The 26,602-nt window shown below is 36.4% G+C and overlaps 1 protein-coding gene and 1 long non-coding RNA gene across 4 annotated transcripts in view; one reads left to right on the top strand and one right to left on the bottom strand.

Moving 5' to 3' along the window:
• The window catches only part of LOC109548768 (uncharacterized), an 86,385-nt gene extending 65,164 nt beyond the window's left edge, over window positions 1–21,221 (top strand). For all 3 annotated transcript variants that reach the window (XR_012331873.1, XR_004526607.2, XR_012331872.1), the window contains 2 exons: window positions 19,317–19,382; window positions 21,023–21,221. This is a non-coding gene — a long non-coding RNA (uncharacterized lncRNA). The remainder of the gene's footprint in view (window positions 1–19,316; window positions 19,383–21,022) is intronic.
• HSPA4L (heat shock protein family A (Hsp70) member 4 like) overlaps window positions 1–25,065 on the bottom strand; it is a 55,634-nt gene extending 30,569 nt beyond the window's left edge. Inside the window, exons 1-11 of the mRNA XM_004319870.4 lie at window positions 24,671–25,065; window positions 23,463–23,660; window positions 12,617–12,674; window positions 10,511–10,651; window positions 7,091–7,213; window positions 4,205–4,304; window positions 3,709–3,842; window positions 1,688–1,932; window positions 1,469–1,545; window positions 681–832; window positions 101–207 (exon numbers count right to left, since the gene is read on the bottom strand). Of these exons, the coding sequence (XP_004319918.2) occupies window positions 101–207; window positions 681–832; window positions 1,469–1,545; window positions 1,688–1,932; window positions 3,709–3,842; window positions 4,205–4,304; window positions 7,091–7,213; window positions 10,511–10,651; window positions 12,617–12,674; window positions 23,463–23,660; window positions 24,671–24,864 (1,529 nt within the window). The 5' untranslated portion in view covers window positions 24,865–25,065. The remainder of the gene's footprint in view (window positions 1–100; window positions 208–680; window positions 833–1,468; window positions 1,546–1,687; window positions 1,933–3,708; window positions 3,843–4,204; window positions 4,305–7,090; window positions 7,214–10,510; window positions 10,652–12,616; window positions 12,675–23,462; window positions 23,661–24,670) is intronic.
• Between the last annotated feature and the right edge of the window lie 1,537 nt (window positions 25,066–26,602).

Consider the following 26,602-nt stretch of genomic DNA (forward strand, 5'->3'; position numbering starts at 1 on the left):
GTTTGACAAGTTTAAGAAGTATAAATTCCTCTAATTTAGAATAGTAGGTTCAATTGATTATTTATGACAAGCTCTAACCAAGGCTTTAGAAGTAACTTACCCAGTCCCATCTTCAAAAGAGGTCTTCCAACTTAATGTGATTGAATAGGGAACAAGGTCTGTTATGGAAAATTCACGCACTTTAAATGCTGGTGAGAGAATCGCACACTGAAAATAAGATGTATACCATATTTAAATCAACAAACACCAAACATATCCTAGGTTACCATGATTGAACTGCTTAATAAAGTTCTTATAATAAAATAGTTACATTTTAAAAATTTCTGGGTTTTTGGTAATAACTAGTTAAAATTTTAAAGTGTCAGAGCACTCTTTCTGTGACTTTACAAAAACTGATGTAAAATATGTTTAAATCTCAAAAAAAGAATTTTAAATAGGAATACTTATAAGAATTAATAAAATAAATGCTTTTTCGGTATAATTACAGACATACTGTCCTATGATAGTTTAAAAACAAATGGGACAGACACAACCCTTATATTTTAGGAATAATTTCAATTTACTTTTAGCTTATTGATAACTGGTTGGACAAGATAATATTAAAAAGTTCTTTGAGGCCTATCACCATATTTCTGGCAAAATATACATTCTAAAATTTAAAAAAAGACTAATAATCATACCTGTAATGCACACCCTCTTGCAACAGCTTCATCAGCATTTAATGTGGTACTTATGTCTTTAAGAAAGAATTTAGTGATTTGTTCCTTCACAGCAGGAATTCGTGTTGCTCCCCCTACAATTTCTATACTACTTATGTCTTCACATTGTAAGTCTGGAAAATGAAAGGTTTAATTGAGAAAAATAAGACAGTCTTTATAAAAATGTGAACAGTAGACCCCAGAAAGTACTTTTTTAAAAAAATGTATTTTTTTATTTGCTCAAAATGAGGTAAAATGGAAAGAAGTTAAAAATAAATTTTGGAAAAAAGCAAAATTTAATAGATATTAATTATCTACTTATCAGGCACTGTACTTGGTCTAGATGATGCAGTGACCACAAGAACAGACATGCACCTCATGGACTTCAGAGTCCTTCAGTTTTAACTTCCACCTCACAAATTGCCACAGAAGGTAATTTTAATTGATTACAAAAAACTCTAACAAAAAGCAGTCATGTCCTCATTTCAACTTTCAATCAATCTTTAAAATCTTACATATAGACATCTTCAAATATAACTAGCATTAGTTTTATGATGTAAACAATATGAGTCAGAAGGAGTTCTCATAAACTTTGATTTCTAGTGGCCCTGCTCTTATGAATAAACAATGAGTTATAATCTCCTTCTCTAAAACAAGAAATATAAGTCTTCAAAAAGCACATGAATTTTTTATTGTTTTTACCATTTTCTACCCCATTCAAGTAACCCCATGGTACAGTTTTGATGGTTAGTTCAGTAACTTCCACTTACTAGCTTGTTCCATTACTGCTTTTAATGGTGGGTCAACTCTGGCTAAGAGGGAAGCACATAATTGTTCAAACTGAGCCCTATGGGAGAATGAAATAAAATTCATTATTTGGGGATATAAAAATTGAGCATATCTTCTAAAATAACAGAACGAAGAAAAATCAGACATGAACTAAACATAAAATAAGGAAACACTTTTCAAACTGAAAGCATGCATGGTACCTGTTCATTTTACTAGAAACATCAAGGTCATTGATGAAACACTCAATGTTCAGTGGAAGGTCTGATGCATTTGCACTCATTAGCTTCTTTAGTTTTTCACATTCCTGATATAAGCGCAACAAGGCCCGAGAGTTTTCTTTTACATTTATCTTATATTTTGTCTTGAACTCATCACAGAAGTAGTCTACTAAAACCTCATCAAAGTTCCTGCCACCCAAATATGGATCAAAGGTAGTAGCCAAGACCTGTTTAATTGAAAAACCAGAACTGAATTTTCAGAAATATTAGATGTTTTCAGCACCCCCTCCAAAATACCTTTTAAAATTAAAATCAAAACCAAAGAACTTGACAAAAATCACAGGGGTACCAAATTTGGAACCAGTTATATTAATTATTACTTACATTTAGCCAACATATCTAACCACTCTGAATTATCTGCTTTAAGTTATAGATCTATATACCTACGTGAAAGAATAATTCTAATTCTGAAATAACTGAGTTACAATGACTAAAACTTCATTATCTCACAACCCATGGTTCTATAACAACACTGAACAGGTGGGCCAAAAACCAAGTTTAAGAGAGCAAAGAAAGGGTCCTAAGTAAGTAACCAAAAACAAAACAGCCAAGAAGAGCCAATCCAAAGATTAAATCTAAAATATTGTAATTGGTCAACTTACAAATCAGGAATTAGTGCCCCCATCCCTCATAAATATATAGAAGGAACAAAAAAGCACGCGAGGGAACAAAAAAGAAAACAAAAAAAATGAAGAGGAGAGACAAAAATTTAATAAGCTTGTTGAGCAATAGGCCCCAGTTAGCAGTCGAGTGGAAAAGGAATAGACGAGTCACAGCACTTCAACGATATAGTTCTTGAAAACAGGACCAAGACATCTAGTCTCTCTCCCCGAGGTAGAGGGCAAAAATAACTACTTATAATAGTCATGACTAAAAAAGTAGAATCCCACTGTTGGTGTGGTTCATCAACTTCTTTTTCACAAGGATGGGTGGTGGAATAGTGGTAAACATCACAGTAGGATGTGAGCACAGACTGATTGGGATGTTATCCCAGATTAGCACGAAGAATCCATGGACAGACTTCTCATGAGGTCCAGTATTACCCAAAATTAGATGTAAAATTGTGTAGGTATGTGACTAGTGCAAATGTGCATCATTCTGAGAGAAGGGCCATAGCTTTTATCAAACTTCCAAAGGGGCCTGTGATCTAAAAAATTATAGCTCTATACTCTAGGGTATTCACTAAAAAGGAAGAAAGGAAAATGTTCTTTTTTAATTAAGTTAAAATTCAACACTAAATACCAAGGATTAAATCAATTTGCAAGAAACTATTCTACATTCACTATGAGTCATTTCCCTTTAATTTTCTGATTACAAGGATGTTAACATAGTACTATAAATGGCAAGACGAAAGGCTCTAAAAGGTGCTGGATAACCCAAAGCATTTACTCTTCTGAGCTAATCTATACATGTGTGTAATGGGGGGAGAGAGAGAGTGTGTGTTAAGTCTGGGTAAGATAATCAATGTAGAAATGAATACAAAACCAAACAAAGGCTGTAAGAAGATAAGCATATAGAGGTAAATAATACCACACTGTAGAAAATTTTGATTAGGACTCCAGGATAGAAAGGTTTCTAAAGACAACGGGAATCATTTTAGAAATGTTTCCTATGTACATTTATAAATATGTAATTTATGCTCCCTGATAGGTGACTGAAAACCTCAACAATAGTAAAAATAGCTAACACATAATATCTGCTATATGGCATTCCAAGCATCTTATAATCATTAACTCATTTTATCCTCAACAAGTCTATGAGGTACTTACTGATAATATCCTCAGGTGAGGAACCTGAGATTTGGGGAGGTTAAGTAACTTGCTCAAGGTCACAGTTTTTAAGTGGCAGAGCCAGGATTTAAACCCAAGCATTAGGGTTCTCTATATAGTCTCATATGCTCTTAGACATTAAAATTAAATATAGTAAATCATTTATTTACTTACTTTAAGTTTTCCTTTGTTAAAAGCACAAACTGAGATCTGGTAGGCAGAATGTCCCATATCAATAAATATTACATTTCTTGGTTTCTCATCTAACGGAGGAAGATCCTGTTTATAAATTCCATATGCCAGTGCAACTATGTAAGAACAAAGAATTAGGTTAATTCCAGCCTAGCAATCACTTGGGAAACAATAGGCAAGTCATGTTGATACTACATTTTAACACACAGTAGAGTAATACAAATTATTAGTTTCAAAGTAAATTCACTTTTCACAAATTGGTTAATGTTTTTTTCTCTACCCATCTATAACCCTATAATATTAATGACTCTTATAGCCAATGAAAGACATGTTTAAACTCTGCCATAATGTTGTGCTCCAAAATGACAAGCTTATATCAGTACATAATAGAGTTAAAAAATAAATGCTTTGTATTAATTAGAAAAAAGACTATAATAATATTTTTCTGACAGTAATTTTCAAATTGCAAACTGCTCACCTGCAGTAGTTTCATTCATTAGCCTTAAACAATTTAAGCCTGCAACCTGGGCTGCAGCCATCACAGATCTTCTCTCAGCATCAGTGAAAAAGCTCGGAATCTGGTGTTGCAAAACAATAATTGTTATTAGTTCAATGTAACAGATTTTACTTAAACATTTCATCAATTGAAAAATGAACTTATGTACAGCTTAAGGCAAAGACTGGTGTTCTAATAAAATAAATGAGGAAAAAATACTAGTTTCTTTTTTAAGGTTGGCAATTTCTACATCATAAAGTTTGACCTAAAGTATGAACACAAATTTAAAGCAATTAGTAAAACAGAATTAATATTGTAGGATTTCAAAAATATGTTAAATCCTTCTCATGTTGGTCTATAAAAATACTTATTTGTTAATCTTTAATAATGAAACACTAAAAACCCAAGAGTCTATTAAAATGAGATTGGTTAAATATGTTATATCCACATAATGGAATCCTACATAGATGTTAGAATCAGATCGATTTGAATTGTCATGGAATAGTATCTTTATTACATTAAAAAAAGGGGGCATGTAGAGCATGATTTCATTTTTGTGTATGTATGTACTACTAGAAGAATATATTTCCAAATGTTTACAATGGTTGTATTTCAAAGGGAGGGGGAACTATATTGCAGGGGACTTATGATGAGCATGTGTTTCTTTATAAATCACGAAAAAACATTAAATATATTTCTATTAAAAAATAAACTCTTAATTTAAAACTAATAATTAAGATTACATATACTTATTACTGTCAAACTAAGAAGCACTTTCATTTGGTCTACAGACAGATTTCTAAAAAGCTAATTTAGTATATCCATGTATAAAACTTGGGGCTCTTCCAATTTTAAGTAAGTAGTCTCCTCCAATCTTAGTGCTTTTTGAATTTAGAAATTTCATTTAATAGATAATAACACAAAAAGAACTTGAATTTTGATAAGTTTGTATATCCTGATTTTGGTATTATCCTTCAGACAAAAATCTAAATTATAAGGTATGGTTCACTTAATTTTCACTAAGCACTTATGTACCAGTACTTTTCTAGCCATTAGGGATATGACAGTGCATAGAGCAGAAAATACTTCCCTTTGTACAGCTCACATGGGTCTACTGCACTGATTACAAAGTTAATAATGCCCAAGAAGTTCACAATGCCATGTTCTGATACTAATTTCTGACATGAAAGTAAAATCAAGTATGGCTAAATAAATAGGGATGGATTTGAATTTAAGATACATTTTTAAAATGTGCACCATTCTGACATATACTTTCAAGTAGCAGTATAATGGAAGAGTTATGACCACAAGTTATTTAACTTCTCTGTGTCTCAGTTTTTTCATCTGTGAAATTGACGTTAATAATATCCTACCTACAGAGTGGTTCTGAGGATTAAATGGGTTAATACACGTTAAATGCCTTTAATAGGGCCTGGACAATGGTAAACTCTATCATTTACTATAACAAAATGACTGGAAAACAAAATACTAAGCTAATATTTTTCTCTCATTTAAAAATTCTATATACACCTGACAGGGACTTCCCTGGTGGCACAGTGGTTAAGACTCCATGTTCCCAATACAGGAGGCCGAGGTTCGATCCCTGGTCAAGGCTAGATCCCACACGCATGCCGGAACTAAGGAGCCCGCCTGTCGCAACTAAGACCCAGCACAACCAAATAAATAAATATTTAAAAAAATACACCTGACAAATTTTAATTACTAAATTCATTGAAGAGTTCATAATACGATTCTATTTTTCTGATGACATGAGACTCCTGAACTTACGTAGTCAAGTTTAACAATACTAAGAATATATTCACATTTAGGTGACAACATATAACTTAAAAACTAGTTATCAATATATAATGGGATCTCAAGAGATAAAACAGGGGGTAAAAGATTAAACGCTTTGTTAAGAATCTTTAAAAGACAGATCTTTTCTTTCTGAAAAGTACTGCATGATCTCACCTATATGTGGAATCTAAAAAAGTCTAATTCATATGATAGAGTAGAATGGTGGTTAACAGGGGCAGGGAGTCGGGGAAATGGGGAGACAGTGGCCAAAGGGTACAAAATGTCAGTTATGTAGAATGAATAAGTTCTAGAAATCTAATGTACAGCATGGTGACTACACTTAACAATACTCTATTATATACTGGAAATGTGTTAAGAAAGTAGATCTCAGGTATTCTCACCACACAAACACAAAAAAAGTAACCACAGGAGATGGATACGTTAATTTGCTTGACTGTAGTGATCATTTCACTATGTATATCAAAGCATCATGTTGTTCATCTTATATAAAAACAATTTTTATCTTAAAGCCTCAAGTGGATTTTGAGGGGTGATAAATGTGTTTATTATACTGATTGTGATGATGATGGTTTCACGGGTGTATGCGTATGTCAAAACTTCTGGAAGTATACACGTTAAATACATCTAATTTATCATTTTAAAAAAAGGATCTTTTATTTCTGATACAGAATATACAGAATCTCAAATTCCCAACTGGGCATTTTCAACCTTTGACGTAAATGTTACTAAGGTCGGTCCCTAGGGGTGGGACATTAAGTGCTACCTGGAAAGATTCTTAGGGATAAGTGGCAGGTACAGCAGTCACCAACTAATCAAATACATTAGTTTTTATTTTAAGATTCACTGATTATCACAGTTAACTTTATGGGAAACTCAATCCTGAACTTTATCAAATAAAATAATTTTTTAACATAAAAGTAAAAATGGATTTAGGTTATTTACTGGATAAGGGCAGAAGGAATAAAGAAAAGGGAAGAAAAATATTTCATTACAACATTAATACACTGGAAAATATGATTCAAGAGTGTTCATTACTGAGGTAAAACTTACTGAAATCACACAGTCAGCCACTGGTTTCTTCAAAGCATTTTCTGAAGTCTCTTTAAGCTTAGCCAACAGCATTCCAGTAACTTGCTCGATTGCAAAAGGTCTCTCTTCTTCTAGGTATCGCGCCTAAAGCCAAAAGAGGAGATATTTATCAAGAGTCATTTATTGACCTAGTATTTTATGAGCACCTACCTTATACATGATCGATACACAACAGTGAAAAAGGCAAAGTCCTTGCTCAATGAAGTTATATACCAAAAGGATTGCTCTCGTATCATTATGTCTCATCTCTGAAGTTCCAGTGCCTTACACATAGTATTACAACCAAATAAATTATCAAGAGTGTCTTTACATGCTCCAGATCCCCATCTCCCAGAAGAGCAAGTTTTATCATTCACTACTCTTATAAACAAATAAGGGGAAAAAGATCAAATAATCTTTCTTTTGGAAGTTAGAACTCTTCTTGGGTTTAAAATGAAAACTTTAGTAATACAGTTTTGTGAAAAGGAAATGAGAACACAGCCAAAAAAAATTCCTTATTTAAAAAAAAAGAAATTTAATATATATTACTGTATATAGATGTATACATGGAATTTTTAAATTATTTTTTAAAATAACTACTTCATCTCATACACAGGTTTAAGACTAGGTTGAATTTAAGCACCTAAAATGAAACTTTACAGTGCTTCTTGACCAAGGAATACTGTGCTTTATTCAAGTAATCAAACCCTTTCATAATGACAACCACAATATTTATAAGCAATACAAAGTTACCTTAGAACCCATATGATAACTACATCCAACTTACAGAAGAAAACGCTATGCCTTTTAACTTTGTACCCCAATGGAGTGAATACACTAAACTTTGGAAGAGCTTTAAAGAACTTCTCAAGCAGCACAATGCATGTTTGTATATAAGTGTATAAGTATGCATAAATAATTATACAAAATTTACTTTGAAACAGACTTAAAATTGATAATCATTTGTTTCCATATCAATTTACAAGTAAGTTCAAAACCAAGCATTACATGAAATTACTGTCTTTAAACATGGGAAGAAATCAAGCACATTGAAACAAGGGAAAATGAATCAAGTACCCATGTGTCTTAGTCTGATTATAGGAGGCACAACAGTACAGTATTTTTAAAAATAATATAAAAGTTAGATGAAATAAACATCAAAGTTTATTCAAACAAATGTCAGAAAAAATAAGTGGATAAAATGCTTGAGAAGTTGAATGCTAAAGATCTTCAGTCTTCAAAAGATGAAGAAACTTAGTTTGACACAGGACTGATTAACGTTTTCAAAGCCTCTTCAACTAGCTTACATGCACTCACTATGACTGTATAAAAATTGTATCACTTAAAAATTAGGTTTTGGCCTAGTGGTCCGGTAGTTAGGACTTGGCGCTTTCACTGCTGTGGGCCGTGGTTCAATCCCTGATTGGGGAACTAAGATCCTGCAAGCTGCACAGCCTGGCCAAAAAAAAAAAGACATACAAGGTGTTAAAACTTTACTTCGGACTTCTCTGGTGACATAGTGGTTAAGAATCTGCCTGCCAATGCAGGGGACACGGGTTCGAGCCCTGGTCCGGGAAGATCCCACATGCCATGGAGCAACTAAGCCCATGTGCCACAACTACTGAGGCTGCGTGCCACAACTACTGAAGCCCGCATGCCTAGAGTCCGTGCTCTGCAACAAGAGAAGACTTTACTTCTAGTGCATTCTTTCATAAGACATGGCCACCAAAACTAGAGGGCAAAAAAAGATAGAGAAAGTTATGGAGTAGACGGTAAAAGTTCTCATCACAGGGGAAAAAAATTGTGCAGTGATGGATGTTAACTAGACTTACTGTGATCATTCTGAATGTATGCATATATTGAATCATTATGTTGTACACCTGAATTAATACAATGTTATATGTCAAAAAAATTAGGTTTTGGCTTTCTGTAAAAATAATTTATTTTGTTTTTATCAAACTACTCACAAAGCATAATTTTTAATTTTCTTTTGAAAGAATAAAAGCAAAAGAATTTAAGTAGTTTAGAATAAAACTGCTCCACAAAGAGTCATTAACCAGAAGTTATCATATCTAAAGGACATGTGAATATTATTTTTTATCTCATTTATTGCTATCATGACCCATCCAGCTTCCTAATCAGAAACTCCTGATCCACAAACTTCACCTCCTGATCCACAAATTTCACCATTTTTCAACTTGTCTTTAATCTCTCATGGTGTCTTTTTTGAACTACTGTAAGTCTCATGTCTCCTTACTACAACTCATCATCCATCCTGTAGTCAGAACCCTCTTCTAAACATGGAAATATATATCAAGTTTAAAATCAGCTATTAAAATTTTTAACTTTGAGATATAATTCATATCACATAAAGTTTATCCTTCTGAAGTATATAATTCAGTGGTTTTTAGTCTATTCAAAGCTGTACACTGATTACCATTAACTGTAGTATGTTTTCATCACCCTAAAAAGAGTGACCCATTAGCAGTAGTAGTAGTAGATTCACCCATTCCCCCTTACCCTTAACTCCTAGCAACCACACATCTGTTTTCCATGTCTATTGATTTGCCTGATTCTGGATAGCCATAAAAATGGAATCATACAATATGCGGCCTTTTATATCTGCCTTATTTCCAGTTAGCATGTTTTCAAGGTTCATCCATGTTGTAGCACATATCAGTACTTCACTCCTTTTTATGGCCAAATAATATACTCCATTGAATAACTATACCATATTTTGTTTATCCACTCATCAGCTGATGGACGCTTGGGTTGTTTCCACTTTCTGGCTATTATAAATAATGCTATTATGAACATTAGTGTACAAATTTTTGTGTGCACATATGGTTCAATTCTCTTGTGTATATACCTAAGAGTAGAATTGCTGAGCCATATAGTAACTCTGTGGTTTGGGGTATTCTGTTAGTTTTTGTGAACCAATCTATAACTTTCTGTCTCAGGATATAGAAGTAAAAATCCAGAATCCATCTCTTACTTGGAAGAAGAGTTTGCTTTAATACTTCTGTAATATGTTATAAGATTCTTCTAAATTAGAGAAAGCTCATTATAGAAATTAACATACTTTTGGGGTCTATTTTTCTAAATCACATCTGCCTTTATTCCTTAAAAGTGGTTCACCTCTGAAAGTTCTCCAAATAATAATCCTTTTTTCTTGACAATAAAAGTATTTGGATTAAAAAGACTATTATTCTAAATCAGATTCGTTTTTTGCATTCACTAAAGCATATTACGAAAACTGCCTGTATTTTTGGTATAAAGGTACTGCATCCAGAGGAAAGGAGTTAAATTAAAAAATTTTTAAATATTTAAAAACAGGCAATATTATCATATTTGGTTTCTTTAATTTGAACATATGTTTGCATTCTGGGAATATAAGCTTACCTTAACTCCTGCACTTCCATTAGACATCTTCTGCAGCTCATAGGGAAGCCTGATCCTTTCAGTTTGCACAACAGGATCATCAAATGATCGCCCATGAAGCTTTTTGAAACCATGAATTGTATTTCTTACATTCGTGATTATCTGTTGGCAGTAAACACTTTTATTTATCAATTACTTAATTAATGCAAAATAAACACTATGCTAATACTTGAGAATCACCAAGTCTCCTTATCCTACATATCCAAGTTCAGAATCACACACAATCATTCATTCTTCTGGTTTCTAATTGATAGAAAAATTACACTATTGCCCCTCCAACTCTGCTCCTACCTTAGGAATGTTAGATTCAAAAAAGAAAACTTTAAAACTTTTCAAATAATACAATGAAAATCTATCTACAACTCATTTCTGGCTTTCTTCAACACTTTTGGGCTAATAAATTAGTATCTTTGATTTCTTTCTTTCCACTTTCATTTGTGTTTTTATTTAAACTATGTTTTTTATTGCCATGTTCTTCTTTTACTCTCAATATCTTATTCTTTGTGGTACTATGTTGCTTCCACTGCTGAAAACTGCTCCTAGGCTAGTAAATTAAAACTCCTTCCATGTAACATGATGCTAAGTTAAAGTGTCTTAATTTGTAAATAGCTTGTATTTTGGCAAAGTAATTTTTTTCTTTAACTAGAACATGTAGTTCAAACTATAGAATATTATTGAGATCCAGTTGTTTCCCTCTCAGTGATCTTTAAAGTCAAGTAGATCTTGATCTTCAATTATGAGATGAAAACTACTGGGATGCTGAATTACCATGTTGATCTCTTTAGCTTTTTTGGAGAAGTAACTCATAGTTTGCTTTCTTCAGAGAGTCTGAGGTCTACGATACACTTAGAACATCAGCCAGGGGACTTCCCTGGTGGTCCAGTGGTTAAAGAATCCACCTTCCAATGCAGGGGACACAACTTCGATCCCTGGTCAGGAAACTAAGATCCCACATGCCACGGGGCAACTAAGCCTACACGCCACAACTGTTGAACTTGCGCGCCTCAACGAGAGAGCCCATGTGCCGCAAACTACAGAGCCCAGACGCTCTGGAGCCAGAGAGCCCATGCACAACAACTAGAGAGAGAAAGCTGGCATGCCACAACTAGAGAGAAGCCCGCAAGCTGCAACTAGAGAGAAGCCTGAGCACCGCAACGAAAAGATCCCGCATGCCTCATCGAAGATCCTGTGTGCCGCAACTAAGACCCAACGCAGCCCCCCAAAATAAGGAAAATTAAAAAAGAAGAAGAAGAAGAAGATCAGCCAGAATACGAGATGTAAACTTTAGTGAAGGGGTCCTTTTGGCACAAACAACATTTGTTTATATGTAATATGAAAATGGAAAAGAAAGAAAAAAATACATTCATACACAGGCCAACTGTAAGACAATCTTCATAAAAAAAAATCTTAAGCAAAAATTCGTGGATAAATGAGTCAATTGAATAATTGAGTACAAAAAGTCATGAGGAAAAATGCCCCATTAAACAGACTTATTTTGTAATAAAGAAGACTCAGGTATATATTAAAATGTAAGAAATAATTGTTAAGGGTTTTGGTTCATGGTAATAAACAAAGTCCAAGGAAGATGAACCTATAGCATGGAATGTTAAAAGTGAATGTTTTATGCAAACGGATTTCAGAAGCCTAGAAATATAAATACTTAAACAGATTCCATGTAAAGTAGTAGTAAAATAGTAGCCACAGAGGATTACTCTGCATATTAGTTTCTCCATTTTTTCCCACCTTCTTTTACAAAGACATCATTCACTTGTTGTAGAAGTATATATTCTAGATAGGAGGATATCCCTCATAGAAAGTGACCATACAAGGAAAAACTGACGCCATTTGGTAGCATACTCTGACTTCACAACTAAGATTTTTTTAAAATAAAATTCAAGAAATATTTTACAACCCAAAGCAAAACATATTTAGTAAGATACAAAGATATAAGGACCAGTCATCTTCTTTATTCTCTTTTTTCACTCTCAAGTACATAAAATGGGAGCTTAGTTACCAATATGAAGTTAACTCTGCCTGTAAGTCAAAACATCTACAGGAACAATTTACCTGGCTCTTAGCTGCATTTCCAATGGCTCGCGTTCTTGATCCCAAAGATATACAGGCTCTAAACAGGAAAAAAACAAAAAGTTTGTTCTCAAGGTATTTTTATACTAATGTGCTATTACTCTGCTTCTCTCTATATAAAAATGAATTAAAGGAATGAATATAATTATGTATTACTCAAAAAAATAGGTTACTGAAATCAGAATTTTACATATTTTTAAACTTTCTTGAGTAATAGAATAGTGGTCAGAATAAAGGTTAGAATTTTTCTTAATGTGCTAATACTTGGCAACACTGTATTGGTCCCAAAATTGTTTTTCAAATTCTACTGGTCTATGACTTACTAAAAAGACTAACTGTATTTAGTTAAGGCCAGGCTCCTTGGATCTAAATCCTGGCCCTGCCCATTAACAGCTGAGTAACCTTGTAGAAATTACCTAACCATTATTTGCCTCAGCTTCCCATCAAGATAGTGTTGATAATAATACCTACTCACAGAGTTGTGTGAAGATTAAGTGAGTGAGTATAGGTAAATGCTTTGAACAATATGATTGTTGCTTTTATTACTGCAAATGTAATTCAGCTTATAAAAACAAGTGTAGAGTAACATTTTTATCAAAAAAACTTTCAAAAAAAAATTTCATGTTGTGATTCGAGAAAATGTTTCCATGGTTTCAGTTGTAATTACAGGTAATTATTCATTCAATCAAAAAATATTTACAGGCATTGTGTGTATACTAGCTACAATCACTATGCTTGGAGAATATAGTCTATCAAAAGAAAATCAACATATAAAATAAAATTATGAATGATACTAGCAAAAAAAGAGAATAATTACTTCTAGATAATAAGGTTTAGAAAAGCAGGTGAAAGATGTGATTTCTGAATTAAGACTTGAAAGAAAACATTTTAATATGTATCTGTTTTGTGGAAAAGGACATTCCCAGTATATGTCTATTTTCAACATGACAGCCTGAGTGATCCTCTTAAAGACAAACTCCTCTGCTAAAAACACTTCAATGGTGTCCTATCTCCCCAACAGCCAATAAAGCCCTTCATGGTTTGGTTCTTAGCTGCTCTACTCTGGAACTTCAATCTAGGTACACAGGTCTCCTTGCTATTTCTGGAAGAGGGCAAGCACATTTCTGCATCAGGGGCTTTGTACACGCTGTTCTCTCTTTCTGGAACACATGCCATGAGCTCTCACTTCTTTCATGTCTCTGGCTCAAATGTCAGCTTATCCGAGATACCTTCTCTATCTTATATAAATAACATTCTTGCTCCTCCCCAATACATACATCTCCTGTTTCCCCAATTTTATTCTTCTCCATAATGTATCACCATCTGATACAATTTATTTTTTTACTATCTCCACAGTAGGATGTGAACGCCATGTAGGTAGATAATGTATGTCCCATTGCCTTGATCTGCACTATCCAATATGGTAGCCACTAGCCACATGTAGCTAGTAAAATTTAAATTGACTAAAATTAAAAATTCAGTTCCTCAGCATTAGTCACATTTCAAGGGCTCAAGAGCCAAGTGCTTAACAGCTACATATGGCTACTGGATATGCAGAGAACAGAAAATACATAGAACATACACTGTAGAATAGAAAGTTCTGGATAGCACTGGTCTAGACATCTGGTACATAACCAAGGTACTTGCTGAAAGAAAGGGAAGATGACTCCTAAGGTTAATGCTCACTTGGAGACTAGGAAGAATACAACTTTGCTAGTTTCATAGGACATTTTGGTAGATACATCAGAGGGCCAGATTGTACAGTGTCTCAAATGATATATTATAAATTTGAAATATATTTCAGTAGGTTATGAGAGTTCATTAAAGGCTTTTGAATAATAGAATGAACACTCCATGCTTACGTATAATACAAAGTGGAAAAAAAAAAAAGATCCCAGAACAGTGCTTTTCAAGGGCTGAACAAGATATTGTTATACTGGGGACACAGGATTTTTCAGGGAAGGCAAGCAGTTAAGTTCATTCAGTCAATTTAACAGATGAATACTGAGTAACTACTACATGCCTGGCACTCTGTTGGGTACTAAAGCTATAATAATAAGGGGAAAAAAGTCAGACATCGTTTGGCTCCCTTGGAACTTATATTGCTATAGAGGCACAGGTGAAAGTAAACTAGGTGGTACAAAAACGGGTACACATGGTGCAACAGCACGAATTGACCTAAAAGAGGATCAGGAATGGCTTATCGGAGAAAGTGATGAGATTTGAAGGAAGAGTAAATGATGATGGATTCAATTAGGGGAGTGTTTGGTGGAGATCGTTTTTTTTGGGGGGGGGGTTCGCAGGCCTCTCACTGTTGTGGCCTCTCCCGTTGCAGAGAACAGGCTCCGGACGCGCAGGCTCAGTGGCCATGGCTCACGGGCCTAGCTGCTCCACAGCATGTGGGATCTTCCCGGACCAGGGCACGAACCCGTGTCCCCTGCATCGGCAGGCGGACTCTCAACCACTGTGCCACCAGGGAAGCCCTGGTGGAGATCATTTTGACTACAGGAATGGGAGGAAGGCTAGAAGTTATCAATAATCTCTATCAGTACAGTAGCAGCTGAGACAGAAGGAAAAGGAATTAAGAGATTTTAGGAGCTAAAACTCAAAGGACTTTGTGATGAACTAGGTCTTCGCGGTGCAATCCGGCAGCCACCAGACACACGTGGCTATCAGGCACATGAAACGCAGCTAGGCTGTGTAAGTACCTCGCGCTAACCAACTGTGACACTGGAGCTCCAGCGCAGTTAATCTGAATTGGATGTATTTATTTTAAGTGTGAAATACACTCTGGATTTTGAAGATTTAAAATTTAAAAAGAAATGTTACAATATCTCATTAATTTTAAAACACTGATTACATGTTGAAATAAGATTCTGAATATAGTGATTTAATCAAGTATACTAAAACTCTGCCTGTTTCTTAGCTTTTTAATGTAACTACTAGAACATTTAAAATTATGTATGTGGCTCACATACATTATATTTATTTTTATTGAACAGTGCTGGAATACATAATAGGAAGAGGTATCAAGAATAATGTCTAGTCCAGTTTGTGTAAGAGGGTAGATAGTGGTGCCATGCAATGGGACAGAAAACACTGTAAGAGAGACACGTTTGGGGATGGACCTTCACAAGTTCTATTTTGGACATGTTGAGATTGAGGTACCTTTGAGACATCCAAGCAGATATATATGTAGGACTAAAATGTTAAATGTGATGAACAGATGAACGAAATGGAAGTTACTTTTAATTGTGATCTGGCCAAAACATATAGGATATATGTAAGAATCAGTTACAGGAATCAGGATATAGTAAGAATAAGAATATATAGTAAGAATATATAGTAAGAATATATAGTAAGAATCAGGATATAGTAAGAATCAGTGGTTCAGGTGACATCTTCATTTCTCTTGCAAATAACTCCTTGATTCAACACAGTCTTTGCCAGAGTAGATATCTGCATACCTGATATAGCAATCCACGCGGATGGTTGGCATTCCACCCTAAAATTCATCAGAGAAAACATGGACTTGCCATCTCTTAGCCTGTTTATAGTCCATCTTACTCTCAACTCCATTATTTGGATACACTTCTGAATACTTTTTTCAATACGAGGCTACCAACATTTCAATGCACAGAAAATCTTATTCTTAGGTTGATTCTCAAGAGTTTAACTTGTTAGAACACTTAGTTCCAAATAAGATTGATTCAACTATCATTTATTAAGTGCTGTATTCACTGAAATACGTTTTGCACCTGTATCACTTCACAAGGAAAGCTAAACAGTTATTATCAGATATTCTTTTAGGTTAAAAGCAGACAACTTTTAAAGTTTAAAAATTTAATGTTATAACTTGGAAATACCCAGTTTCAATACAGAGAAAATTGTCCTCACATACTAAAGTTCTTCGAATTCCTTCCTTCGATTTTTTTTTCAAAAAGATTCTAGAACACAGCCATTAAATAAATACCTGCCAAGGATTCTCAGAAAAATCAAAATAAGTTAAATACCTATTCTCTTTCAACACTTTTACCTGACCTTTAGTAATACCAAGGAAATTACACACATATTAGGTTGATATAAAAGTTCTTATAGAAAAGGATATTCAACAGTTTATACAACTATGTATCACATAATCCAATTATATTATACTTTTTATATATTATTTCAACTACTATTTAGAAATTCCATTTTATACCTAAAAGAAAAAAAAAAGGAGAGTTCACAATGCAGCTTAAATATATTATATCCAGTCTGATGTTGCCACCACAGTGGTAGTCTTAGATTCTCAAAGAATGCCACAAAATTCTAAACAAATAAGCAAAGCTTCTGAATGTCCTATATCACTTTTAGTAGAGGAGGGGCATAAAAATCAAATGACAGGATATTACTTTAAGAAAGATGTACTTGTATTTTCCCTTAAAATCTAAGATTAACTTTCTGTCTCTCTTATAAAGCCTATTTTTATAAAGCCAAGGCATGGTTAGGTTGGAGAAAACACATACTGCCAATAGACTATGAAACTTCTCACCTAAGAGGGCAACACTAAATTTGTTTGCTTCTTTATAAAGCAAAGGATTCAAAACCTCCTGATCTTACCATTTACACTTTAAAAATAGCCCTATTTTTAGAAATCTCTGCTTTCCCTTGCCAGTCCCATGAGACCATAATTACTATTTATAGCCTCTTTGGCTATCATTGAGTAGATGCTAAGAAATACAATAGCTGAATTAATGATATGAGAGGACAATCAATTAGTTTAAATCAAAAGGTCCGCTCCTTGCATGGCCAATTTGGCTCTGAATCAAATTGTCAACCGCTGATATGGTTGCCAAGATGTCTATAGAGCAGGGTTTCTCAACCTTGGTACTGCTGACATTTTGGGCTAATTTTTTTTGAGGGAGTGGGGCTATTTTGTGCACTAGAGGATTTCAGGAGCATCTCTGGCCTCTACCTGCTGGAAGCCAGTAGCACTCCTCCTTTCCCCCTCCCCGTGTGACAACCAAAATATCTTCAGATATTGTCAGATACGCTCTAGCGGACAACATCTTCTCCAGCTGAGAACTACTGCATCATTTCCCAAATAGTGTTCTGTACAAAATGATTCCTTAGTGGTTCAAATAACTTGGAGACAACATTCTTAGAGTGTTTCAATGCCTATAAACAAATTAAGGGATCTGAGAGTTTGACAGTAAAGAAAACATCTAGTTATTATTTCTCAAAATTAACTATCTGGAAAAAAGTTGCCCTAGAAGGGGTGGGGGAGGAATGTTCTCAAAAGGACTGATTGTTGCCATTTCCTTTTTAGCTTGCTACTTAAAAGTATAAAACTTCTAGGCATATATGATTTAGTAATAATATAAACTTTTAAATCTTTCAATATGGACAATGCATAAAACATTTTAACAGATAAAAATAATAAAAATTCCTTTAATAGTTTCCAAACGCTTCTAGTAAGCATAATTCACAAATTAGTTTATAACTTGAACCCATTAACAGAAATCACAGACATTTATATAGGTAGACACAATAATTAAAAAGCTGATTAGATACATTAAATGAGACATATTGTTTATTTAGATTATTAGATTAGATATATTATTTTAAAAGCTGACTATCTTACTTAAAATTCATCAGTTCAAAGACAAATATCCATGCACAGTAATTTTAAGTCTTTTGATTATGACTGCCTAGAACAGAGGTTTGCAAATTACCCCTTGCCACTTATTTTTGCAAATTAAGTTTTATTAGAACATGGCTATGGTCATTAATTTGTATTTTAGTGATCACATACTAAAAAGACTACCAATGACATGAAACACCTTCAACTCGTAATAGATATTATGTAATTTGTACCTATCATTCCTTGACTTCTAGAAACTTTTCAGAATTTGTCACCCACAAATTCAAGGCAATGACTGGAGATTCATTTTGTTTCGTGCATAATATTCATACTAAAAGATTTTATAGTTCTAGCTTTGGCCGTGCTTAAGTGTGAGATACCTGCCCACCCACTCCTTTAGGCACAATTTCATTTTTTAAAAAAAGAAGGGTGTGGGAAAGCTGTTCATTGAACTTTGTTTGTCAACAGCAAAATATTTTGAAATGTACACTAATGGTAGTGTATAGATAAACGGAATGCTGTACAACCATTAAAAAGATGAGATAAATTAGAGTCATATGAGCAAGTCTGAGATGTCCACAGTATATTTTGAAAAAAGCAATTGCAAAAGATGTATAATGTAATTCTACGTTAAAAAAAAAAATCCCAGTTATATACATATACTTGCAAATGTATAGAAACACACTAAAGTTTAGGAGGTGTCTGGGAAGAGAAAAAGGAGATTTACTTTATGTAATTCTTCAGTATTTAAAATATTTTAAATCAAAGTTAATGTAAGCTAATAGTAAAACATACAAACAAAACCATTTCATATAGTACAAAGAATATTTAATTAAAAAAACTGCAAAAATATTCTCCTACTCCAAACTGCTATTATCATAAAAAGTCCTCCTACCCAACTAGCCACTGTTAATGTCTGTAGTTTTGTCATTTTCTGTGTACAAAAATTTTTATTTTCAATACCCCAAGGTAAGTGATTTCTACTTTTGTGCATTGAAGAGGACATCTCACATATTTGAGGTGTAGTGTATAAATAATATTTTCGCCTATTTTCAGATTATACATACACTGGAAAAGAAATAGGGAAAAAGTAATGAAGACAGAAAAACAGACAATTGAACAGTAAGTCGGATCCTACAGAACGTTGATGACAAAACAAATACGTACACCTAACAAAAATGTCTTGAAATAATAGTTTGATTAAAAGATCCATTTTCCTTACTGTAAAATAAGTTCATAAAAATTCAAAACATTACAGACTATGTATTAAAAGCACACTCTATAATTCTACTGTCAAGAAATATCCATTGTTAATAGTTTATAGTCTTTCCACACTACTTTCCTCCATAGGTTTACACTAACTTATTTTGTGTACATATTTTTTAATGAATTTCTAAATTGAAACAAGATTTTTACATGTTCTTAAAATAACTTAAAAGCATATTAAAACATTTTAAAACAAGATAATACTTCTTAAAAAAATAGCCAAAAATAGATGACTTGACTGATATTAAAGATCCTTCTCTCTACAGTAACTGCCCAAACAATTTGTCCCATGACATCCCCATGAACCCAATATATAGATACCATCCATATGCCAATGGATAATGTAAGGACATTGGGGTTCAGGGGTCAAAGCAGCCTGAAACTGAATCCAGTTCACTGCTTACTAGTTCTTGGCCAAGATACTTAACTTTGCTTAAGGCTTCTTACGGAAAAAGATAGCTAGTATTATCAAACTCATAGAACTGGTGTGATATGTGTGACAGCGCAAACACAATGCTTAGCACCTAGACATCACTATTATCAATACAGGCAGGCAGCATGTTTTAGCTGACCACATGCTTTAATCTGATAATGAATGAGGATTTCTGGCTGCGGTTTTCTTTTCCCATGTGTGAAACTAATCACTTTGATATAACTGAGTCTAGCATGGAAATTCCAATCCCTACATCTATACCTAATCAAGCAATACAAACATATCTAAGGCCTTAAGAATGTACACACTCAGTAATTCTACTTCTAGGAACTTATTTGAAGGAATTAAGGGTCAAAAATTTAGTTATAAAGATAGTTATCGCAACACTGCTTATAAAAAGAAAATATAAACAACCTGAATATCCAATAAGGGATGAATTAAATTAAGGAAATGATTATACAGACACTAAAACTAATAGTATAGAAATATATTTTATATATAAAGAGGACACCAAATAGAATATAAAATATAATCTACCCTTGAAATACACACAGAGAAAACCATCTGGAAGTTTTATTTCTGGATGGAAAAATTATAATTTTCATTTTCATCTTTTAACATGCCTATATTTCTACAATAAACATGTACTATTTGCATAATAATTTTAAATAAGAAAATATTCAGAAAAAATAAGTTAATATTTTATTCAATTTATGCATGTTAATTTCTTTCTTCCTCTTCAATTTATGCACGAGATAAGAGAGGCTAGTACAAGCACTCCCAACTTTACAGAAGGTGAATCTGAAAAACAGGTTTAACTACTTGCCCTTGGTCCCTTAATTGTACACCAAACTTAAGGAATTATCTTTTTCATTAAATTGTTCTTTGTTTATACGTGGGATTCTCCCATGAATCCATAATCAAGTTTGTTAAAGAATGAAACAAATGTGAAAAAGTATGGATGTTGAAACCAACTAAATCAAACATTTCCTACCTCTTTTCCACAGGACCTTTTTATCAATATTTTATCCTATTTTAATCTATTCTATTCTATTCGCCTCAGGTCACGTGGGATATTAGTTCCCTGACCAGGGATCGAACCCGTGCCCCCAGCAGTGGAAGCTCGGAGTCTTAAACACTGGCCTACCCAGGAAGTCCTCACAGGATCTTTTTATAATGTATTTGCATCTCAGAAATACCTGTGTCATATTACCTTGATGTCAGCAACTGGAATATGGAAAAAAATTTTTTTTGAAATGCTAGTTTTTGTGTATTATTAAACACTGTGGTGTATTAGAAAAGTTACAGGTCCTCTAATAGTTATGCTTTTTGCAAGACAGGCATTTAACGAATAAATGTCTAGGGATCAGAAAGGGCTATGTTTTCACTCAAAAATGTAAGTCCTGCAAAGCAAATATACAGTATAAGAACACTGGACTACAGTGAAGTATTAGTTCAGTAACAATAAAAGACATATTTCTGAGATAAATGACAGTACACAGCCACAGAAAGAAGGGAAGAGTTGCTGATACAAGCTAGGAATACAGTCCTTCCACCTTTAGAACTTTCTACTTTGGATTAGGCTCATTAAATCTAGATATTAGAAGTGACTCTCTTACAATCAGAAAGATCATTAACTCTCAGCCACACAGAATTTGCCAGTGTGCTTAAGAATATTAACAAAGAGACTTTTAGAAGACTTAAATAAGCAGCCTAATTTCTAAATAACTCTCTTTGAAAGTTTGGCCAGGCTCTTTAAATTTAAAGAGTCATGGACCCACTACTAAGATTTCTGAGCCTGGAAATGCAGTATCTATTTTACAATTCTCGTTTATGACCTTTTAGGATAAGGCTTTAAAGATAAGGGGAACGTCCATCCTACCTCTCACTTTTTCTCCATAGGCTAAGTCCCTGAAGCCAAAGACTGCCCCCATTAACCTTTACTCTGCTGAAAGAGCAGAGTGGAATTTCCTAGTCCTTTTCTGGCAGAAGCCCATATCTGCTGTGGCTTAAAACAAAACGTTGTAGAGATGAAGTCATAAATAGTTCACAATTACTACTTCACCTTCTCATTGTGCATAAAAGCCAGAAAAAGATGTAAAAAGAAGAGTTCTAACAGTACTATGAAAATTAACTGACCTATGCTCACATTTGAGAATACAACGATCCAAAATTTCAGTAAAAGAAATGTAATGCATATAATCCAGAAAAACGTGGTATAAAACCTTATAGAATATTCTTGGAAAGAAACCAAAGCACAAAATGATTCAAGTAAGCTATCGTCAACATCTCCTTGACATAATTTAAATTACTCATAAAAGTGTAGTAATATAATTATTTAAAGGCTTAGCTTAACACTGACAAGATTAGTCTTATATTTAAAGTATTGTATTTTGGACCATTCAGAAGGGTCAAATTAACATGTTTAGTTGCCTCTCCATAGGAAATAAGATATGGACAGTTGGTTTCCTCATAAAATTACCGGTAACAGGAGTCTACAATAAGAAGCTAGTTTTTCATACCCTGTCTTACTTAATTCTATTCTTTGCTAACTTCCCAGATCAGAGAAACAATGGAACTATGGAAACATGTTTCCATGACATAATGCCACTCCTCCTAAGTGTTTCGTTAAGTGTTGTAATGGAATCACTTCACAGTCATGCTTATACAGGGCAGCGGCCTCTGACTCTCCAACGGTTCATTCTGTAGAAATATGCTTTTGGTAGGTTCTAACTCCCCCACTTTCCTTTAATGGATGAACATTACCAATACTTGAGGCCAACGACTCCCATCCCTGATTCTCTCCCTATTAATGTACCATTAACCTACGCCCCTGGAAACCGATCCGATTACCTCGAATTCTCAAGGACACTGAGATAAAAACGTGAATATCTCAATCTCTTCTTTAAAAACAAACAAAAAAGGTTTTCTGGGTCAGATGAACTTGCAACTCATCTTCTGATATTTGCAGTCTAAGCTTTCATTTCCTACTTTTTTTGAGAGAAAGCTGTCACGCTGACAGATGGGGAAAGCAGGAAGGGAAAAAAGAATAAACAGTTTTTCTACTGAGCGAGCGGCGATGCCCGCCCGCGGCCAATAATCCCACACAAGCCCCACTAGGGGTAACCAAAGATCTTTCTCCAGTGTTCCGGACATCGTGGTGGTACCACTCCAATCCCTTTCCCGAAAACTAAAGCAGGGCCGCCGGCGGACAGAGGCGTGGTGGGCGGCGTGGGTGGGGGGAGAGGGGGCGTGGGTACAGAAAGGAGAGATGGGCCAGCTTTCCGAGTTAAGTCCCTTGTCCTTGAAGGAAAAGCAGCTGTGCGGAGCGAGTACGTCCGACTCTCACCTGGGCGCGCCAACCCGCGGTCCCTAGAGATCGCAGTTGATGCACTGCACCTGTCATCTCAGAGTTCCGCGCATCAGAAGAAACCAGCGGGCGGGACAAGCGTAAGGGTCGGGAGGAGACGTTTCCTAGGGTTATGACCAGACAAGGCACTTACGGGGTACACCTGTCGCTGTACTCATTGGCGATGGTTTCGATGCCGCCACTCCTCGCTACCGCGATGTAGCAGTTGAGAAAGCCGAGGTCAATGCCGACCACAGACATCCCGCCGCCTAATGGTCGGGGGGATGGTGCTGAAGCCCTCTGTGCGGGGACCGCGTCCTCTTCTAGGCTGTTGTTCCTGGAACTGCGACTCCTACGAGAAGCAAAGGAGAGATGACCCGAAGTCGCTGCGCATTAAAACGAGGGCAGCGCGTCGGGGAACCCTGGAGGAGGTGGAGGCCGCCCGCGCCGCAGCCTCCTCCAGCCAGGTCTCTCTCCACTGCGGTTCGGCCGCCTCCAACCGGCAGTTACTTGGGTCTGCGCCTGCGCGTTCGGTCGCTGGGGAGGCGCGCCGGCTCCCCCTCCGCGCCCGAGGCTGCTCCCGGCCTCGACTTCGGCCGCTTCCGTCAGCACTCGGGCAACGGCTGCCCGAGGAGCTGCGGGTTCGAGAAAGATCTGGAAAATGGAGGCGGCTGAGGCCGCCGGGAGTGGGAGGGAGGAGAAGGGGGAGCGGGAGGATCGGGCAGGAGAGGAGGAGGGTAAGCAGAACTAGCTAGCTCGGTCGCCACCGCGCGGCAGCGGGGCACACTGCGGCTGGTATAGGTGAGAGCGGCCGCCGGCGGTTTGCCCACGTGTTCGGAAGGACCCCTTCCGATTGTTTTGGCAACCGGGGGCGGCCGGTCGCAGGGGCAGGACACTGCCCAGGCCTGCCCGGTGTCGGGCGCGCAGCGTGGCGGTTGATGACCCGGCAACCACCTCCTCGCTCTTTCCCCCGAGGGCCCGCCCGCAGCCTTGGCTCCCCCCCCAACCCCCGCCGGCCTCGCCGCCCCGAGGTGCCCACGTGCCGCCGGCCGGCCCGCCCGCAGTCCTGCCGCGCCGCGCCCGCCCCTGTGAGGTGGCTCCCATTGTGCGGCCGACAGCGGCCTCGCCTCGCCCTACGGGGCACTGCCGATCCCGGGCGGGGGCGTGGGGGAAGGAGTCCTTTTCTCCTCACAAGTGCCAGTGTCTGGTATGAAAGCCAATGGGACTTTTTTTTTTTCCCCTCCTCACCAGGGCTTGAAATACCAAAAAAACCTTATATCAAGAAACAACACACTGACAACTTTCCCTTCGTTTAACTTCCCTCATATCCTAAAAGGTGCAGTCTCATCCACTAACCCTTACCTCTGAAAACCAGTTTTACAGGAAAGCAACCTTACGCCTGTGTGTCGCCGTGACACCAAGCAAGCCTGTGCGTGGCCTCCAGCCTCTGCCCTTTCGTCCGCAGAAAAGGAGCCTCCGCTGCCCCAGCTGTCTGCTTTCTTCATTTGATCAGCATCTGTGTCTGCCTGAAGTTTGGCTGTCCTGTTCCTTCTCATTCGTTTCTTTGTGAGTTTCTTCCTTGTTCACTTCTTCCTGGGGTTCCTGTTCCTTGTCATTCGGTGCTTCGTGGTCCTGTCCGTTGTCGTTCAGTTCTTCCCGGGTTTCCTGTACACTCTCGTCCAATTCCTTGTGTGATTCCTGTTGCTTCTCGCCCGATTCCTCAGGTCTTTCCTGTTTCCCGTTGGTTGGTCTCATGAAAGAGACTTTTTTACGAGGTTTTTCCGTACGCTCATTGTCCTTATTTGTCCACTTTCTAAAAGAACGTAGACTTCTTAACACTATCAATGCTGCAACAGCCGCAGCAGCAAGGGTGGCTATAGCTCCTGCTGCTGTTGCTATGAGGAATGTGAAATCCATTTTCAAGGGCGGTACTGTGGAAACCGCAATGTAATGTTTTGGCTCTGGTCTTTCTACGTTAAAGAATCACACCGCTCTTCCGTCTCACAAGCACACCGGAGAAGTTGGTGACACCCGTCGACGCCGTCCTCTGTCCTCTCCGACGCGGCGGGTGTCGCGGCCTCGCCTCCCAGCAGGCAGTGCGTGAGCAGCGAGGGGACTGGGTGCCGCTGCTCCCAACAGACCCCGGGCCCCAGTGCTGCTGGGCGGCTCCCGGCTTCTCCCCGCTCTCCTCAGTTGCCCCTGCGGCCACCATCCTTTTAGGCCCGCCACCGTCCGGATTTTGTCCAGAATATCCTGAAATTCTCCTAGGACCATTTATTTCTCCATGTTGTGTGTACAACTTGAGGGTGTGAGAGTAATTTTCCTATTAAAAAAACACAAAATATCAGAGTAAAAAGAAAGATTTGGGATCAGGCGCAAGGGATTATTATCATTACATTCTCTACATTTACTGGGAGTAAATGAGAATACCTCCTGGCTAGGTTTGGGGTCACATAGACTTGGGTTGTAGTCCCAGCCTCACCTAAGTTACTAGCAGTAGGACCTTCGGCAAGTTACTTAACTATCCAAGTCCCATGTTCAAAACCTGTTAAAAGGAAGACGACAAATACACCTATGAGGCTGTTTTTATTATTAAATAATGTGAGCATAGCCACAATGCCTGGAACCAAAAAAGCCAATACATGGTAGGTATGCCCAGCTGCTGCTACAACATAGGGATTACGTTGATTTATGTATATTGATCAATGTATCCATCAATCCTGCTGTATTCTCAAAAATTCTAATATTTGTAGAGTTTCTTGGATTTTCTGTATATAGAACCATATGGCCTGGGAAATAACCAAATTTTTTCTTCATTTTTAATACTACTTCTTTTTTCTCAATTATGTTGCCTAAGCTCTTCAGTACAATGGTGAACATAAGCTATAGCGGTGAGCATCCTTGTCTTGTGCTTAACGTTAAAGAAAATACTTCTGCGTTGATATAAAAAAGCTAATATTATCCTCTTTTCCTTGCTAAGAGTTTTTCTCGTAAGTGGATACTGAAACTTAACAAACGCTATTCATCATCTATTGAAATGATCTTTTTTTCTCCCTAAATCAGTTAATGCAGTGAGAAATACTAATAGATTTTTTAACATCCCTGTATTCCTCGGATAAACCTGTTAGGCCACCCATGATGGTTCTGTTTTTAGATATATTGGATTTAGCTTGTGATTATTTTATTTAGAATGTTTGTATCTATAAGGTTTAATTTTCCTTTCTTTACTCTTCTTGCTAATATCAAGATTATACTAGCTTCATAGAAGAAGTTGAGGAGGTTTCCCCTTTTTCT

This window comes from Tursiops truncatus, chromosome 5 (genome assembly GCF_011762595.2).
Source record: "Tursiops truncatus isolate mTurTru1 chromosome 5, mTurTru1.mat.Y, whole genome shotgun sequence".
NCBI classification, from domain to species: Eukaryota; Metazoa; Chordata; class Mammalia; order Artiodactyla; family Delphinidae; genus Tursiops; species Tursiops truncatus.